The sequence below is a fragment of the Scyliorhinus canicula genome, chromosome 11 (genome assembly GCF_902713615.1).
Source record: "Scyliorhinus canicula chromosome 11, sScyCan1.1, whole genome shotgun sequence".
Lineage (NCBI taxonomy): Eukaryota > Metazoa > Chordata > Chondrichthyes > Carcharhiniformes > Scyliorhinidae > Scyliorhinus > Scyliorhinus canicula.
In genome coordinates, this window is record NC_052156.1 from 9,706,352 (window position 1) to 9,725,468 (window position 19,117).

The 19,117-nt window shown below is 46.3% G+C and overlaps 1 protein-coding gene across 1 annotated transcript in view; it reads right to left on the reverse strand.

Annotated features, from left to right (window-relative positions):
• Nucleotides 1-19,117, reverse strand: part of col7a1 (collagen, type VII, alpha 1) — a 408,534-nt gene that overhangs the window by 62,681 nt on the left and 326,736 nt on the right. The window contains exons 94-104 of the mRNA XM_038812016.1: nt 18,719-18,778; nt 15,920-15,964; nt 14,810-14,845; nt 13,496-13,531; nt 11,145-11,204; nt 8,341-8,466; nt 5,706-5,777; nt 4,095-4,130; nt 3,921-3,980; nt 2,361-2,405; nt 2,234-2,269 (exon numbers count right to left, since the gene is read on the reverse strand). Of these exons, the coding sequence (XP_038667944.1) occupies nt 2,234-2,269; nt 2,361-2,405; nt 3,921-3,980; nt 4,095-4,130; nt 5,706-5,777; nt 8,341-8,466; nt 11,145-11,204; nt 13,496-13,531; nt 14,810-14,845; nt 15,920-15,964; nt 18,719-18,778 (612 nt within the window). The remainder of the gene's footprint in view (nt 1-2,233; nt 2,270-2,360; nt 2,406-3,920; nt 3,981-4,094; nt 4,131-5,705; nt 5,778-8,340; nt 8,467-11,144; nt 11,205-13,495; nt 13,532-14,809; nt 14,846-15,919; nt 15,965-18,718; nt 18,779-19,117) is intronic.

The following is a 19,117-nucleotide window of genomic DNA, read 5'->3' on the forward strand; positions in this document are numbered from 1 at the left end:
AGCTGTCTGATTTACACTCTGCTGGATTTTACCTGCTGAGTGGTTTAAGTTAGAATTAGGCATCCTGATACGGAGGCATCGTTTACCCCACACTGCGAGACAATAATCGCGGGAAAGCATAGCTCAGAACACAAACTATTGCTCTGCTCTGTCGTTGGTCCAGCCGGTTATTAATTGCCAGACGGAACATGCAAATCAAATGAGATCCAACGGAAACAGACATTATCGCTCGCTTCCCAATCAGCTTCATGACTCCAGGGAAACAAAACAGGGAGTGAAACGAAAAGGACAGAAGGTCAGGCATCGGGTGTGTGACAGAATGGGTGACAGTCAAAGTAATCTGTAGAGGGAAGGAATCCAAGTGGGAAAGAGATAAATGGAGAAACAGGGTGGAAGAAACACAAGGTGAGAAAGTGAAACGGAAAGAGGAGAGAAATTAGAGAAAGGGATGAAGGTGAGGGAGGCAGAGACTGGAGGAGAAAGAGCACAGTAAGAAGTCTTACAACACCAGGTTAAAGTCCAACAGGTTTGATTCAAACACGAGCTTTCGGAGCGCAGCTCCTTCCTCAGGTGAATGTTGGCATCAGGGAGGAGAAAGAGTAAGAGGACAGACCCAATGAGACAGAGTGCCGAAAGAGAGAAAGTTAAAGACAGAGTCACTGACAGAGAAAGGGGAGGGGCAAGGGACTGGCAGACAGGCAGAAGGGTAGAGACAGATTGAAGGAATGCTGGAGTCAAGCCTAAATCTTTAGTGGTGGAGATCCATGGTTCATTTCTGTTCCGTCTCTGTCACTCAGTGTAAATGAGGACACAAAATTAACTAATACTTGGAGGAGAAAGATTTTGGGCGGGATTCTCCCGTACCCAGCGGGGCGAAGGGTCCCGGTGGAACGGAGCGGCGTGAAACACTCCGGGTCAGCCCGCCCCAAAGGTGCGGAATCCTCCGTACCTTCAGGGACTAGGCCAGCGCCGGAGTGGTTTGCGCCCCGCCGGCCGGCATGGAAGGCCTTTGGCGCCATGCCAGCCGGGGGTCAAAGGGACTCCGCCGGCCGGCGCAAGTCCGCACATGCGCGGGAGTGTCAGCTGCTGCTGACGTCATCCCCGCGCATGCACGGTGGTCACCTACGCATCGGCCATCGCGAAGGCTGACACGGTCGACGCGTAGAAAAGAGTGCCCACACAGCACAGGCCCGCCTGCGGATCGGTGGGCCCCGATCGTGGACCAGGCCACCGTGGGGGCACCCCCCCAGATCCAGATCGCCCCACGCCCGCCCCAGGACCCCGAGCCCTCCCGCGCCGCCAGGTCCTGCCGGTAAGGGACCTAGTCTGATCCACGCCGGCGGGACTTCGGGCCAGAGACTTCGGGCAGCCCGGAGGCCCATTGAGTTGTGCCGGTCCCCGCCATTCTCCGGGGCGGGCGGCGCGACTCACGCCTAGCCGACTTTTGGAGGGCCGGAGAATTCGGAGGACGGCGGGGACGGGATTCACACTGATCCCTGGCGAGTCTCCGACCCGGCGGGGGGTCGGAGAATCCTGCCCATGGAGACTTCGTAAATCTGGATCGTCATCAGGGCTGGCTCGTTTGGAGCGAAGGGTCTTCGCTGAAACAATCTTTACTCTTCTGGAGGTTCCCTGGCCTTCTGTGCACTTTCAGGATTTCCTGCTTTTTAAGTTTAGATGTTGGGGTGGGGACCTCAACCCATCGAAATTGAAAGTTAATGGCTTCAAATGGGATGAATGGCATTACAGCAGTAGTAACCTCAGCAACCTGACTTCCCTGCTTGTCTGTTTCAGGCAGTCTGCCACATATAATGTAGCCCATGATGTTTATTGGACCCTGAATGGTATTTTGAGATAGAGACTGGTCAGAATCTGAGCACTGCATCCTGACCAGTTCCACTGGTGCCGGAGCTGACGAGATCTCAGGACGGGATTTTTAAAAACTCCTTGATGTGGGTACAGGGGTCCTCCCCTGGAGCTCTCTGAATCTCGCCTCCTGACTGCCTTCGCCCTCCACAAAACTGACCTAAAGTCTCAGCGAAAATTTACCATTGAAAATTGCTATGTCAACATTTTTCTGATTTTGAACTGTCACGGTGTCATTGTAGTCCCTGGCCACCAGATGGCTCCATGGAATTTTTTGTTTGAACAGTGTCACCTAAATCCCTTCTCTACTGCCATTTTATCCACTTAAAAAAACAACTTACAGAATACCTCTCATAAACACACTTACTTTGAGTCCAATTTCTCCTCGGTTACCAGGAGACCCCTGATGAGACAACGGAATATGGTTTAAAATGAAAGCTCGAGGAGGCACAGCAAAATTTTATGAAAAAAAATCATTAAAATAGAGTGATTACTGGTAGTCCTCGTTCTCCTATCAAGCCGGGTCTTCCATCTTCACCCTATGGAGTCAACAATAATATAAGTGAATAAGACTTCAAATTGGTCAAACGCCAAAGGAAAAAAGGAAAGAAAGAAGGATTTGCATTGATATGGCTTCTTTCACAACCTCAGGATGACCCCTAGCATGGAACAGCCAATCAGGGAGCGTTGAAATGAGGCCACTGTTTTAATGTGGGCCTCTTGGCAACCAATTTGCACACATGAAGCTCCCACACAGCAAAGTGATAATGACTGACGTCAATTGACTATTGGCCCAAGACATCGCGGATAAGTTCCCTGCTCATATTCGAATTAGTGACCGTAGGGTCTTTGACGTTCGCCTGAGGGGGCAGACGGGTCTACAGTTCAGCATTTAATCTGAAAGACAGCACCTCCAACAGTACAGCACCACACTCCCTCGGCACTGCACCGGGGCGCCAGCCAAGATTGTACGCTCAGCCTTCTGGAGTGAGACTTCAACCCTGAAGCTTCTGATTCAAGAGTCAAGAGTGCTAGCCACCGAGCTACCGCTAACACAAATCATAAACTAGCCTCAGGCTTTTGAGTTAAAGTTAATCAGAGCCTCCGTCATTTGCCATCCTGAACATCCATATTGCTGTAATGGTTTTAGAACATAGAACATAGAACAGTACAGCACAGAACAGGGCCTTCGGCCCTCGATGTTGTGCCGAGCAATGATCACCCTACTTAAATCCACGTAACCCGTATACTCGTAACCTAACAATTCCCCCATTAACCTTACACTACGGGCAATTTAGCATGGCCAATCCACCTAACCCGCACATCTTTGGACTGTGGGAGGAAACCGGAGCACCCGGAGGAAACCCACGCACACACGGGGAGGACGTGCAGACTCCACACAGACAGTGACCCAGCCGGGAATCGAACCTGGGACCCTGGAGCTGTGAAGCATTGATGCTAACCCCTTTTGCTATCCTTAAAGCCTCACAGTAAATATCAAAGTAATATTCCAGCACTTTGGACAATGTTGGAGGACTTGATTGGAAAGGTCGTATGGAATAAAAGGATTGCGGGAAGAGGGCAAGTGACTGATCGCTTTGTCCTGCAGCGGCTTCCCAGTTACGTCTCAAGCGCAGTTGGGGATGGGGAATAAATGTTGACTTTGTCAGAGACGCCAACATCACAGGGTTCAAACTTAAAATCATAGCCACAATTTTAAAATGCACATCTTTAAAAAAGGGTCTGAATATTGCTGAAAAGAGAGATACCTTGCTGAAACTTTTCATCTTGCACTCATCGGGACAAATGGAAGAATGCCAAATTTCAAAGGATCATAACAATTTACATGTCAGAGGAAATGGGTATTGATTAGTTGCCAGTCTCTGAATGGCTTTAGTGTTGTCATGGTGAAGGCAATGAGGAACTATAGGCTCCCCAAGCCACTGGGTAATTCAAAAAAGGGATAGGCTTGGACAGATTCCTTTTGTTTGCAGAGAATGAATCCCTGTGTATTAATGTATGTCGCTTCTGGCAGGAGTAAAAAGGTGTCATACCCTGGGTCCTGGATCTCCTCTTTCTCCTCTCGGTCCAGCCACTCCAGCCCCAGTTTCACCCTGAAAAAAATCGAAACAAAAAGCACAGGAATAATAGGTTAATCGGAAATTTTAAAGAGTGGGAGGAGATGAAGTGCAAGGAAGTTAGAGGAAGAACTAAATTCTGGTTCCTACCTTGCCACCTTGTAGCCCAGCTGGTCCTGGCAAACCCTGAATAAAACATTCGCATTTTGTGTTAATCAGAGCTCAGTTTTAATTCCATCATAAATCCCTTCCTTTTATTTACTTCAAATTTTTGTTTGTCTCAAATATCATGAATCTAAACACCTCTTATCCCTTATGCTGCTGGGGCCACAGTGAGGTCCCTCTGTCCTCTGGCTGCTAGCTGCATGAACCAGTTGGCATTCCGATGATCTGGGCATTTTCCCTGAACTAAGAGTAATGTAAGCTTAACATTTGGCATGCGTTTCAACGCCTTCAATTTATGTTGCATCTCTGATGACCCAGTATATTCCAAACTTTTTCATCAAAGTATTTTCTTTGTGGCGGATGAAATGCGCACAGCAGGATCCCACAAACATAACCAGACCACCCGTTTCATTGATGCTGTTGGTTGAAGGATGATTACACTGAGGTGAACACTTTCTCCATGAGTGGCATGCGCTCTCTTGTATCCACCTAAGAGGACAGATGGGACCTTGGGTTAATGTCTCACCAGGGAGATTTGCAACTCCGAATGTGCATGCCTCACTGAAGGGAACCAGCTATTTCTGATAGGTAATAGGGTCATTGATTTAGCCATTTTGATGTAAATACTAAAGCCCAGTTCAAAATTCATTTTTAAAATGAATTCCATCATAAGACTACAAACACAACCTCAGATTACAAAAGTGTATAGCTTGCAATAATAAAAGCATGGATTTGAAGCAGTTTAACTAGAAAACTAGAAGCAAATGAAACAATTCAATAAAGGTCAAAATGTGCACCATAAGTTAACATGAATATACCATTGTTCAAAATGTGAATAGTATAGCAGTCAGCAGAAATCAGATCTGATAAAAAGTGTAAGTCACATTCCAACACACAGCAAACATCCAAAGATGCGACATACTCACATCTATGTTGCACATTGATGATTGAAAACTAACCATCGAATCAAATGCATTTGAGACTCATCCAAGCCAATCAGCACATTAAAGGGGTAGGAATTGATGGAGTCAGACTGATAACAGTTTCCTTAAAGATAGAGGTCCGGGCAGCCATTTTCATTCCGGGATCACTCTATACCTTTTATCTAACTCCTCGCTATCCTTATTTCATATTTTCATATTTCCACTCTAACTCTTAAGTCTGTGCAAGCTGTTTGCTTTGAGAAAGAAACCATTACTGTATTTTGAAAGTTCAATTTGTTTGTAAGCCACTAAATTAATTATACCTCTTAAAGTCTTCTGCTGGCAGGGGCTTTACTGTGAATATTTGATTTGTAACCACAAGAAGATTTCAAATTCTCAATTATAATCAATAGACACAATAAAAGATTTCATTTTGCACCCGAGACGTGTAGCTTAAATTTCTACCGAGTTAAAGTGTATACGAGACTACACTTAACCACACGGTAGATTACAACACTCCCTCAGTCTCAGGCACGGGGGCCATAGCCTAGATGTTGCATTCAAGCTTCAAGAGTGGGATTCGAACCCACAAGCTTTGGCCTTGGGGACGAAAGTGCTACTAACTCCCCGCAGCTAATACAAACACATGACACTGATATTATCGTTCACTAACCTGCAATCCTGGAAGCCCAGGGGGGCCTGGTGGACCACTGGCTCCATCTCTCCCTGGAAATCCAGGCGAGCCCTTAAGTAACAACAAATCATTAAAAGTATGGACTTGTAATTTTGCACTGTCAATACAAAAAAATATATTTTTTATAAATGTTGAATAAAATTGTTCACAGCCACTTGCGTTAACCAGAGGAAAGGTTCAAACAAGGCTCTCACTCCTGGATACTATCCAAGTGAACTTTTCTGGAGTGCAGGGGAGTGTGAGTGTGGGTTAGTAACAAGTTCAGCCTCATTTGCAATACACTTGTGATGTAACAGTCTGCTGACACACATCGTCTGGATTTACTCCTGGAGAATGGCTACTGAGACAAGAAACCAGAGTGTCTATCAAGGCCATTTCACTACCAGCTTCGTACCAGAGCTTGCTATTCCCGTCTCATCTGTGTAGCCCTCTCACAAAAGGGGTAAGGTTTTGGGGTTTGAGTTGGAACCCTATTGCCAGGGTCAAGTGGAGGTCACAACTCCACACTGTGTGGGGAACAGTCACCCTGAGTGATTTTCCCTGAATTGGCCAGTTAATCATTCATAGAATCATAGAATTTACAGTACATAAGGAGGCCATTCGGCCCATCGAGTGTGCACCCTACCCAAGGTCCACACCTCCATCCTATCCCCATAACCCAGTAACCCCAACCAACACTAAGGGCAATTTTGGACACTAAGGGAAATTTATCATGGCCAATCCACCTACCCTGCACATCTTTGGACTGTGGGAGGAAACCGGAGCACCCGGAGGAAACCCACGCACACACGGGGAGGATGTGCAGACTCCGCCCAGACAGTGACCCAAGCCGGAATCGAACCTGGGACCCTGGAGCTGTGAAGCAATTGTGCTATCCACAATGCTACCGCGCTGCTAATGACGAGAGGGCAGGCTCATATGAATTAGGAACAGGAGGAGGCCACTCGGCCCCTCCCCTCCAAACTGCTCCAACATTCAGTAAGATTGTGGACCTCTCCACAAAGCACTCTGTGGCCACATCAATGCCAGAACAAGTTGGGAAGGCCTCAAGACCTGCCCGTGGCACTGAACCCTGGTCTGCTGCTGGGCGATTGCCTCCAGGTAACTGTCCTAGTCTCCAATGCATCCAGGAGCCTGGTGAATTCCTGGCTTGGAAATATTCCAGCCAGTCTCTGAGCAGAGGGCTTAATGGCTTTACCTTCACTGAGTACCCGCTGCTTGCTGGTGAGTATCCCTCCTGACCCCTATCTGACCTCTGGGAAAAAGGTATGGGTTGAATTCGCCAGCAAGTCTGGCCTGTGGTGCGAATTTACACACTCACCTGCCTCCATGCTCGCCTGAGGTGTCTGTGTCCTTCTTACAACTAACCAGTGATTCTAAAGCAAACGGAGTGTAACCGAGAGACACCAAGTGATGCGAGCATGCTACCTTGTGTCACGGAGAAACAATGGGACATTCAACAGAATGATCTCGACAAATACATGAATAGGATGGGAGTAGAGGGATACAGCACTAGGGATTGTTGAGGGTTTTGGCCAAGGGTGGGATCATGACCGGTACAGGTTTGGAGGGTCGAAGGGCCTGTTCCTTGCTGTATTGTTCTTTGTTCCTTCCCGATAGCCAGCGTCAGGCACAAGATGCTGTCTCATGGGAGAATGTCCTGGAGTTTCATAGTGAAAAAGTATTTCATGGTCACTCTTTCAAGCAGATGTTACTCACGTTTGTCTGTCTCAAAATGGTAAATAGCTGCTTTGGAAACCAGTGGATACAGAGATAAGAGAATTAGCAAAAGAATCAGAGGGGGAATGAAGGGAATTTATCTTTTTGCGCAGTGAATTGTCAATGAGTTGATCCGGAACATATTTCCTAAAATGATGATGGAAGCAGATTGAATGATAATTATCTGAAGGCAATTGGATTTACTGTAACCTTAAGTAGAAACATTTGCAAAGGCTCCGAGGAGAGAGCAGGGGAGTGGGAGTAATTAAATAGATTGTCAAGGAGCTGACGGAGATAGATTAGCAGAATGGTTTCCTTCTTTGCCGTACTGCGAACAGAACTGGCCGCAGATCTCACAGGTTTGACATTTGCTGCAACAGCTGCAAATCTCTTTACTCACACTATTTTACTCACCAGGCATTTGCGAAGAGACTGACACATCTTGCTACAAGGATAAAAACAAAACCCAAAACTTTGACTGTTCTCTGTGTGTGTGCATCGCTGGCAAGGCCAGCATTTGTTGCCCATCCCTCATTTCCCTTCAACAGAGTGCCTCACCATGCCATTTCAGATGCCATTTCAGAGTCAACCACATTATTACAGGGCTGGAATCACGTACAAATCAGGCCAAACAAAGGTGGCAGATTTCGCTCCTCAATGGGGACCAGGTGGGTTTTTAACGACAATTCAGGTTGTATTTTATACGACAATTGATGATAGCTACCATGGTCGCCATTGCAGAAAATTGAAATTAAATTCCACCTGCTGTCGTGGTGGGATTTGAACCCGTAGGCCTTTGGATTAGTGGTCCAGTGACATTACCGTCATTGACACCCTCTCCGCTTTCGGTTAAAGCCAAGTTGTAAATGGTATTGAGAGTCGGCCGCCACATTACCCTGTCTGCTGCTGGTCCCTGTGGTCCTGGTAGTCCAACTTCGCCTCTTAGGCCCGGCTGTCCAGAGATACCTATGGGTCCTTGCAGTCCTGGAGGGCCAGGCGGTCCCGGGAAACCAGGGTCACCCTGAAAATAGTAAACAATCAAACATCTTGTTACCTCACTTTGATGTTAAAAAGGTCTAACAATGTAATGTTAACAGTCTGTGGCCAAGATTATTCACTCTCCCTGACTGCTTAATTGAGTTAAGCTCTGGTATGGGCTGTATTGCCAAGCTGCGGAGTGGAGTGGGAGGGGGTGGACAAGTGAGGAAGACGGGTAGGTGTCAACTGTTGTTGAGGTGGGCTGGTGTCATCAGTCTTGGAGTGGGGGGGGGGAGGGGGTGAGTGGCACTATTCTTATGGCGGGGGTCTTGCTTCAGCGGGAAAAAGTGGTGGCCTGAGAACTGCCTGTTTCAACAAAATTCTAACAGGCTTTCGAGATTGCATTTCACTGTTCCGCTGTTGGGACCAGTGCACAGTCACACTTGGAGAATGAAATATTTGCTTTCATGATCCCTTCACTGATCTCTGAACACCCCATGACAGGGTCTAGTGAGTGGACCCAGCAACCAGTGCTCTGGGCTGGCTTAGAGACACAGCAATAGCCCCCGTTTTTCTTAGTTGCACAAATGCACTAGGAACAGCAACAGGCCGCTCGGGTGATGATAACTTCGCTCCCCAACCAGGGAGGGAGGGGAATGGAGAGTTACATTCTGCTTCTGTCTATGCGCCCCACCCTCCTGCCCCACATCTCTCTGATCCAAAGGAAAAGGCTTTGGCCTGAAGGTGAGGGGAAGCAGAAATCCTCAGGTTGGATCATTGGGGGGGGGGGGGGGGGGGACCTACCAAGCATTCACTGGAGCTGTCCACGATAAATGGTGCTGAAAATTACTGGGCCTTCTTTCTGACAGCGTTTCGGTGTTGGTGGAGCAGGGGGATTGTCAAGACCTTCACAAGGAAAGCTTTGCCTCTGGTAAATGGCATTGTAGAATACATTCCCCATTAAGCAGGAATGTGATGATGTTTTATCTTCAAAACAGTGGATATTTGTATAGTGCCTTCGAACTCCCAAAAGTGCTTTAAAGCCAATGAAACACTTTTGAAGCATCGTCATTGTTGAAATTGCAGGAAATATATCCACCAATGCGTAAACAGCAAGTTCTCACTAACAGTAAATGATGATGTTCAGATATTCTGGGTTTTTTAAGTAATGTAGATTGAGGGATAAATATTGACCAGGCACCAGTGGGTACTTTCCTGCTCTTGTTGCAGATAGGATGTGATGTCTGATTGAAAGTCAGCGCCTCCAACAGTGCAGCACTCCCTGAGCAGTCCACTGGGAACATCAGCCCTGATTTAGTGCTCAAGCCTCTGGAATGGGACGAATGTCAGTTACTACCTTGATTGAATTGTTGGAGAAGGGAGGAATTTAAACTGAATCCCACTGGGGGTGGGGGGTGGGGGGGGGGGCAAGGACTGGATGGGACAGGCTACCCATTTGACATCTCGCTCGATTTGGCTTCAACAAAATTAAAATTGGACAGAATGCAAAATGAGTACTCTGTCCAATTGCATCCATTTCTTCCCAAGCGGTCCAGAATGTAATTGTATGCTGCAGTGTTCTTCACTAGTAAGTAATGTTGCCATAATCCCAGATGACCCCTGCTTTCCCCTTTGAGGAGCAGAGCTGACTGGTGGTGATTTAACCTGAGGATCATCACACCTCAGGCGAAGGGCAAGTTTGAGAAGACGGGGCCTTCATAAATAACTTTGGCCGGATTAAACCTGTGCCGCTGGCCTGGCTCTGCATCATGAACCAACTGTCCAGCCAACTGAGCTAAACCGGCCCCCTGGCCTATAGAGGCTAATAAGCCATCTTCAGAGGTTTGAGACAGGCTTGGTTTCAGAAGCTACGATGGAACTACAACAATCACCCACTCCCATTTGAACTGATTTGTTCCCCAACCTTTACAACAGTGGAATCTATTCCTTTCCTCAGTCTTTCTTCATCCACAGACTTTCAGAAAAAAAGGACAAACTTGGGATCACGCAATCAAGTGTTTAATTTGTGGGCAGCACAGTAGCACAGTGGTTAGCACAGTTGCTCCACAGCTCCAGGGTCCCAGGTTGGTTCTCCCCCTGTGTGCGTGGGTTCCCTCCAGGTGCTCCGGCTTCCTCCCCAGTCCAAAGATGTGCAAGTTAGGTGGATTGGCCATGATAAATTGCCCTCAGTGTCCAAAGAGGTTGGGTGAGGTTATTGGGATAGGGTGCGGGCTTAAGTAGTGTGCTCTTTCCAAGGGCCGGTGCAGACTCGATGGGCCGAATGGCCTCCTCCAGCACTGTAAATTCTATGATTATCTTTTCGCTTTTCCAAACTTGCATGTTTCCTGTTTGGCTCTTCATCTAGCTTTCCTGCTTTAAAATAAGATTGTCGACACACCATCAATAAAATCATTGCCAGAGAAGAACATTTCCCACAAACATCCTTGCCCAATTTGAGCTAATTGTTTGCACTTCTTAATGGGAGCTTGGCAGATGTTCACCAACTCGTAACACACCAAAATATTAACAGTCTCACTGTGGGGTTTGAATGCGCACAGACAAAATACTCTGAATCAGATTCCGCCGCTACAGCTTTTAATTTAAAAATCCAATTTTATCACAAGTTGCCGGGTTTGGCTGATGGTTTGAGAAGGAGAACATGATAAACTGCAAAAGGGTCTCAGAGAAAATTCAAAAACAATTATTAAATACAACAATCACCTTAAGTCCTAGAGGTCCAGGTTGGCCTGTTGGACCTTGCAATCCAACACCTGCGTGACCCTATGTTGAAGAAAATTGGAAGATAAGTTAAGAGATGTTAGTATCGAGCAATTTTTCGAGTGGGTCATTCACTACATTTTCAGCCGTCAAACTATCTTAAAAGAGAAATTTAGGTTGTGGTGCATGGTTCGTCCAGAGATTTGTTTGGTTCTGAACGTGCATGCAGAGTCTCAGCTTCCCGCTCATGGACTTATCAGCCCCATTCAGACCCTGACTTCAGAATTCCCGAAACTGGAAAAGGAGGTGGGAAATCAGCCACTTTCCCTGCTTCCTGATTGCTTACTACCCAGCAATCAAGAGGATGTTGGCTTCCATACCACACATGGACGCACACCAGTTGATCTTGGGGGGGGGGGGGGGGGGAGAGATTCGAATTGCGTTTTGAATTTGAGTTTGGATTGGTCTAAGTCGAAGTCATTAGCCCCTTTGGGGGCAGCAAAGGTATTGATGGAGTTTATGAAAGGGATGGGAGGGGTGGATCCATGGCAGCTTTTACACCGATTTTAGAGGGGATTATTTTGGGTTGTTTGCTTTTGTTCAATATGTATAAAAATTATGTATAAAATTGAAATTGTTGAATAAAAGCACTATTTTTAGAAAGGTCATAGTCAGTTCAGCTGTGATTTTATTGAATGGCAGAGCAGACTCGAGGGGCCGAATGGCCAACTCCTGCTCCTATTTCTTATGTTCTTATTATCTGATGTTAGGAGTCGATGTGAATGTAGATCGAATCATGGTTCGATAGGACATGGTGCTGGTCCAGTTGGTCAATTCCTGTTTTTCCCAACATGACCTCTTGTCAAATACAGACAGGATGTGCAGCTGTCCAGCAATAGCCTGCATTCGGAAACTCAAACCCTTGCAGTGTCGTGGCCATTCCCAAAACGTTCAATTGAGAGACGATTGTCAATTTTAAATCATGATAATTACATCAACCAGCCTTTCTATTTTAAACCTTACTTCATCAGAGAAAGAAAGACTTGCCATAATCACAGAATAATACAGAGCAGAGCAGGCCCTTTGGCCCATCGAGTCTACACCGATGCCTGAAGAACACCTGAGATACCTACCTAACCCCATTTGCCAGCCCATAACTTTGAATGTTATGATGTGCCAAGTGCTCATCCAGGTACGTTTTAAAGGATGTGAGGCAACCCGCCTCTACCACCCGCCCAGGCAGTGCGTTCCAGACCGTCACCACCCTCTGGGTAAAAATGGTTTTCCTCAAATCCCCCCCTCGAACTCCAAACCCTGACCTTGAACTTGAATGATCAATAACTGACCCTTAACTAAGGGTAACAGCTGCTCCCTATCCACCCTGTCTATGCCCCTCATAATCTTGTACACCTCGATCAGGTCGCCCCTCAGTCTTCTCTGCTCCAGCAAAACCAACCCAAGCCTATCCAACCTCTCTCCATAACTTAAATGTGCCATCTCAGGCAACATCCTGGTGAATCCCCTCTGCACCCCCTCCAGTCCAATCACATCCTTCCAATAACGTGGCGACCAGAATTGCACACAGTGCTCCAGCTGTGACCTCACCAAAGTTCTGTACAACTCCAACATGACCTCCCTCCTTTTGTAATCTATGCCTCGATTGATAAAGGCAAGTGTCCCACATGCCTTTTTCACCACCCTATTGACCTGTCCTTCTGCCTTCAGAGATCTATGGACAAACACATCCCTTTGTTCCTCCTTTGTCATCTACATTGTACCTTCCACGATCTCAAGTTGTTACAAAGTGCTTTACAGCCAATTAAGTACTTTTGAAAGGAGGCCGCTGGTACCAGGTAGAAAATATAGCAGTCAATTTGTGCAGAGAAAGATCTCACAAACAGGATTTTAAAAATATGTTTATTGGGATATGGGCATCGTTGGCAAGGACAGCATTTGTTGACATCCCCAACTGCCCTTGAGCTGAGTGGCACGATGCCATTTCAGAGTCAACCACATTGTTGTGGGTCTGGAGCTATACGTTGGCCTGACCAGATAAGTGTGGCAGATTTCCAGATGGGTTTTACAACGATAGATGAAGGTTTTGCGGTCAACATTACAGAGACGAGCGTCATATCCCAGCAATCAAATTCCATTAGCTACAATTGTGGGATGGGAACCCATGTACCCAGGGCATTAATATGGGCTTCTGCATGAACATATTACCACTACAGTATCCTCTCCCCTGTTCACCGTTAACCTGATTGAGGGATCAAAATTGGCCATGTGGCCAGGAGAGAAATCTTTTGCTCTATTCTAACATGTGATATAATTGTAAAAATACAACAGTCACTCACCTTATCTCCTTTGACTCCAGGAAATCCTTTAAGACCCTACATTGAGGAATAATAATGAAACATATGAAAGGTAGGAAGCTTTAACGATGATTCCGCCTGCTGCATGCAACAGGATTCCTTGTACATTGTGCAGACAATTCATGGCCTCTTTCTGGCCTAAAAAATAGCAAAGGCATTTTGACATGTGGGCCTTTGTCTGCTTAATTAAGTGCTCGCGATAAAACCATGTGGCGACTGCCTAAAGGGAAGTAGAATGAGAACAGCAGGAGTGGTCCCTTCCAATTGGGGAACACTTTAGCAGTCAAGGGCATTCAGCCGCCGATCTTCTGGTTAACATTCTCCAAGGTGACCTTCAAGAACCACGGCAATGCAGAATCGCTGAGCAGAAACTGGTCGCCAAGTTCTGCACGCGTGAGGATGGCCTCAACGGGATCTCAAGTTCATGTCACAATGCATGTCACCTCCACCATACTGCACGGGTCTTCAGAATCCTGCTAACTGTCCTGGCTTGAGACAATTCACACCTCGATTACCTGTGATTATCACTCACTCCACTCACACTGTTTGTTTCTTCACATTCCAACCTGTAATTATCTTGCAACTGTGCCTCTCCTATATATATGCTGTGATTGTGAACCTCCCTCCACTTCACCTGAAGAAGGAGCTGCGCTCCGAAAGCTTGTGATTTCAAATAAACCTGTTGGACTTTAACTTGGTGTTGCGGAGACTTCTTACTGTGCCCACCCCAGTCCAACGCCGGCATCTCCATATACCTGATTGCTATGGCAAGACGGCTGCAAACAACAATGAGGTAAATGACCAGGTAATCTGTTGGTGGTTGAGAGATTAATATTGGCCGGGACAGCGGGGAGAACATTTCTTTGATTAACACTGTGAGATTGCTTAAAACCAGCTGAAAGGGCAAATGAGGCCCACCATCTGAGGGACAGTAATTCCAACATCACAGAACTCCCTCAGTGTAAGCGCTCTTTGGGATCATGTGATCGAGTCTCCCGAGCAAGACGTGAGCCCACAATCTTCAAACTCAGCAGACACCCGAGGTAAAGCCGTTAACAGAACCCTACAGCCCGAGTCAGCGCTATTTTGCTGAGCGTTGTTTGATGCCATACCATACCACAAACTAGCTCTACCGCCTACTAGCTCCATGATGTAAAGGGCTTTGGAAATAATTGGTCCGCTTTCTTATTAATGAAATGGCTATTTCCTGCTCTGCAAACTGGCTACTTATCTATCCTGTGTCAGATGTCAACTGCAATGGAGGCCTGAAAGACGATAAATATACTGATCACTTACATCTTGTCCAGGCTCTCCAGGTTCACCCAGTTCACCCTGGAATGAGACAAAACACGTTTGTCAAAATTACGGCTGAGAGAGTACAAAATAAATGAGACCGGCCATTTAATTGAACAGAGAGAGTGGAACGTGATGACGCGGGTCACAGCAACACATTGCAAGCTTCCCTCGGGAATCCCTCGGTGTTTCACCAGAAAGGAATTGGACACCGAGCAGGATGTGAGGCGGGGCTGAAGTTACGATGGGATAGTGTACGAAGAGAGGGAATGGGTTGGAAAGGACTCCGGGCTGGGAGAGTGGGGGGGGGGGGGGGGGGGGGGGAGAGAATAAACATCAGTCGATGCAAAACTGAAATGAACAGGACAATCGGCCCATTATTTGTTGGGATTACTGCACCCTGATGGAAATGTCACTGAACTACCCCTTAAGTCAATTTTTCTATTTGCGAACTGCAAGGTTGACAGGCATTGAGTGGTGGGGCACACGGGAAAGGTGAAATCTTTTTCTTTTTTGTAAATTTAGAGTAACCAATTAATTTTTCCAATTAAGGGGCTAAATTGCCAATCCACCTACCCTGCACGTCTTTGGGCTGTGGGGGCGAAACCCACGCAAACACGGGGAGAATGTGCAAACTCCACACGGACAGTGACCCAGAGCCGGGATCGAACCTGGGACCTCAGCGCCGTGAGGCAGTGGTGCTAACAACTGCGCCACCCTGCTGACCCAAAAGGTGAAATCTTAAACCTTCAAAGGAAGCTAGATATGACGGATAAAACAGTGAGGGGCCATTGATGGTGACCAAATAATCATCTGCGTACGGCACACAATGCTCAATTATCTTTCCTATTGGCGTCAACGGAAAGGGAAATAAAAGGTCAGTCATGGGATCAGCGGTCAATTCAATGTTGTGCCTTTTACACTATTTATCAAACAGAGCCCCCTAGCTGTGAACTGTTAAAACAAAGTTCTCTTGACTTTTTGTTCATTAAGCTGAGTGGTCAGAAATGATTGCGTAAAATGGCACGCTGGGTTTTTAGATGTGCAAAGTGCTGACATCTCCATCCCCAATCTGTGCCAATGCATCACACATTCAAGTCTTGGACTTCATACCTTGTCTCCTTTCACACCTGCTGCACCTTTGTCTCCTTTCATACCCTGAGGAGAAAGTAGATAAAAAATCGTCATTCCCCTTAACCTCACCATCACTTTTCTGCTACATTCACAGCAAAATCGAGAGCGGAGGGCGGCCTCATCACATCACGTACAAGCTAAGGAACAGTGGTCCTGACTAAAGTGCATCAAATTCTCCCCGCCGCCCATCCATTTAACTCAGAAGTCAAGTTCTGGCTCTGATTTTCTTCTTTTGAATGTTTTAGCTATGGTGTAAAATAAATGCTGTTGAAAAGAGAGGCACACTGCCGAATTCTTTTGTCCGGCACACACCAGGACAAACGCAAAAATATCAAATTGCGACTGGTTGAAATTTGCTATTCTTGCATTTGTCCTGATGAGTGCAAGGTGAAAAGCTTCCGCAGCATGTTTCTATTTATCAATGATATTCAAGTTCACGGCTACCAAGCGACTGCAAAATAAATACTTGTCTGGTCCACGCACGTCGACGCTACCACCAAGAAAGCACAACAGCGCCTATACTTCCTCAGGAAACTAAAGAAATTCGGCATTGCCACATTAACCCTTACCAACTTTTACAGGTGCACCATAGAAAGCATCCTATCTGGCTGCATCACAGCCTGGTATGGTAACTGCTCGGCCCAGGACCGCAAGGAACTTCAGAGAGTCGTGAACACCACCCAGTCCATCACACAAATCTGCCTCCCATCCATGCACTCCATCTACACCTCCCACTGCCTGGGGAAAGCGGGCAGCATAATCAAAGATCCATCCCACCCGGCTTACTCACTTTTCCAACTTCTTCCATCGGGCAGGAGATACAGAAGTCTGAGAACACGCACGAACAGACTCAAAAACAGCTTCTTCCCCACTTTTACCAGACTCCTAAATGACCCTCTTATTGACTGACCTCATTAACACAACACCCTGTATGCTTCATCCGATGCCAGTGCTTATGTAGTTACATTGTATATCTTGTGTTGCCCTATTATGTATTTTCTTTTATTCCCTTTTCTTCCCATGTACTTGATGATCTGTTGAGCTGCTCGCAGAAAAATACTTTTCACTGTACCTCGGAACACGTGACAATAAACAAATCCAAATTCAAATGAAGAAGAAAAATAACGGCAGGAATCTGAGGGAAGAGTGGGATTAACTTGATTGAAACTCTCTGAGAGAGTTATCGTCGACTTGGGTGGGTAACCTCTTTGCTATACTAATCTGTGAATCTATGAAAGCTAGCCAAAAAATCTTCAGTTCATTCTTCTTTTCCCCCATTCATTCATGGAATTTGGGTGTCGCCGGCTGGGCCTGAGTGGCTTGTTGGGCCGTTTTAGTGTCAACCACGTTGCTGTGGGTCTGGAGTCACGTGTAGTCCAGACCGGGTATAGGCGGCAAATTTCCCTCCCTCCCTAAAGGGCATTAGTGAACCAGATGGGTTTCTTACCGACATTTTCATTCAAGATTTTTATTGAAGTCAAATTTCACCATCTGCCGAGGTGGGATTCGAACGCAGGACCCCAGAGCATTACCTTGGATATCTAAACTACCAGCCCAGTGACAACACCACTACACTACTGCCTCCTCAACATCATCATCATGAATTGTGAACACTGTTTTAAAATTTTTTTTTTTAGAGTACCCAATTCATTTTTTCCAATTTAGCGTGGCCAATCCACCAACCCTACACATGTTTGGGTTGTGGGGGCGAAACCCACGCAAACACGGGAAAATGTGCAAACTTCACACAGACAGTGACCCAGAGCCGGGTTCGAACGTGGGACCTTGGCGCCATGAGGCAGCAGTGCTAACCACTGCGCCACCGTGCTGCCCTATCATGAACACTTAAACATGAATAAGCTCCAAAAAAAAACCTGAAGAAACTTCACAATGTAAACACATGCTGTAATTGGTTGGGTTGGCTTCACGATTCTTAGTTGTGAAGATGTTTCTTTGTAGCACTGAGAGATCTATCTCGTCTGCAGATATAAGCATGCAGCACAGATGGTTCGACAACCCACTGAGCTCCCAGGAAACAACACAGTTATTCTTCTACCTATCCCCTGGATCAGTCTCTTCGTTAATCCTAATCCTGGTCTAAAAGTTGGCAGCTCACTCATGAAACCTGCATGCAGGTTTCCAGAAGGCAATTTCTCCAGAAATCGAGTCGAGATATAAAGCAATTGTTGTATTGTATTACTACTCCTGGTAGCATATTTATATTACTAATCCTGGTAGCATGTTATATTACTTGCTGTAATATATGTTGCACATTTGCTTCTTACCAAGATGCTCTTAAACTTGATGTTGATTAATACTCGTAGTCATCCAATGAAAGCAAATAATTTATCGAGTTACTGAAACAAATAAACTGTGAGTTCTTTTATCTTCAACACTTTTACTAGCTATTAAATAAATAAGCTTGAATAAGGATAAATTATGACTATCTACACTTGCACTCTGAGCTAACTCCCTGCTTCTAGTCGCTAGTCACAATACACACGAAGAGGCGGGAACTCGGATTGAGTCTGTCTTCATACCCCTTTCTAGTGCTGCCATCTAGTGACCACGTGGTTGTTATGACTATACATTAACCCCTTGTTATATATACAGATATGCAGATCACTACAGCAATCTCAAACAACCGAACAGTACCGCACCACACCGGTGACCTAGCCGGCACTGTTCCCTCATGGTGTCTCCCAGCGAGCCGAATTATCAGCAGTTTCTAAGTACAGAGCAGAGTTGTCCTCAATGAAGGTACAGCGCCAAACTTACGTCATTTCCCTTCAGGCCTGTCTGTCCCGTGACTCCAGGCACCATCAATCCGGACGCTCCCTAAAAATAAAACGTGCAGCACAAAATGAGGCCATACTACATCACACTGATTTCAACCCTGGACCGAAAGTAGGGTCAGAACCACACAGAGTTTGAGTTCATTTTACAGTTTTCGCGATTTGTATGGGTTGTGATGTGTTAGGCAGGCTGGTTCGATGTGGACTGCACTTGATGCAGGGAAGATAGAAGCAGACGTCTCACACTGGAGAAAATCCAACTCTGTTTTATTCAACGATAGAACTGATATACATGTTCAGCTGTGGGTCGACACTATACTGATCTGACTGGAGACCTAGTACTAGCCTGACCAGACTTACTAGCTACCGCATGGTGTTTGCA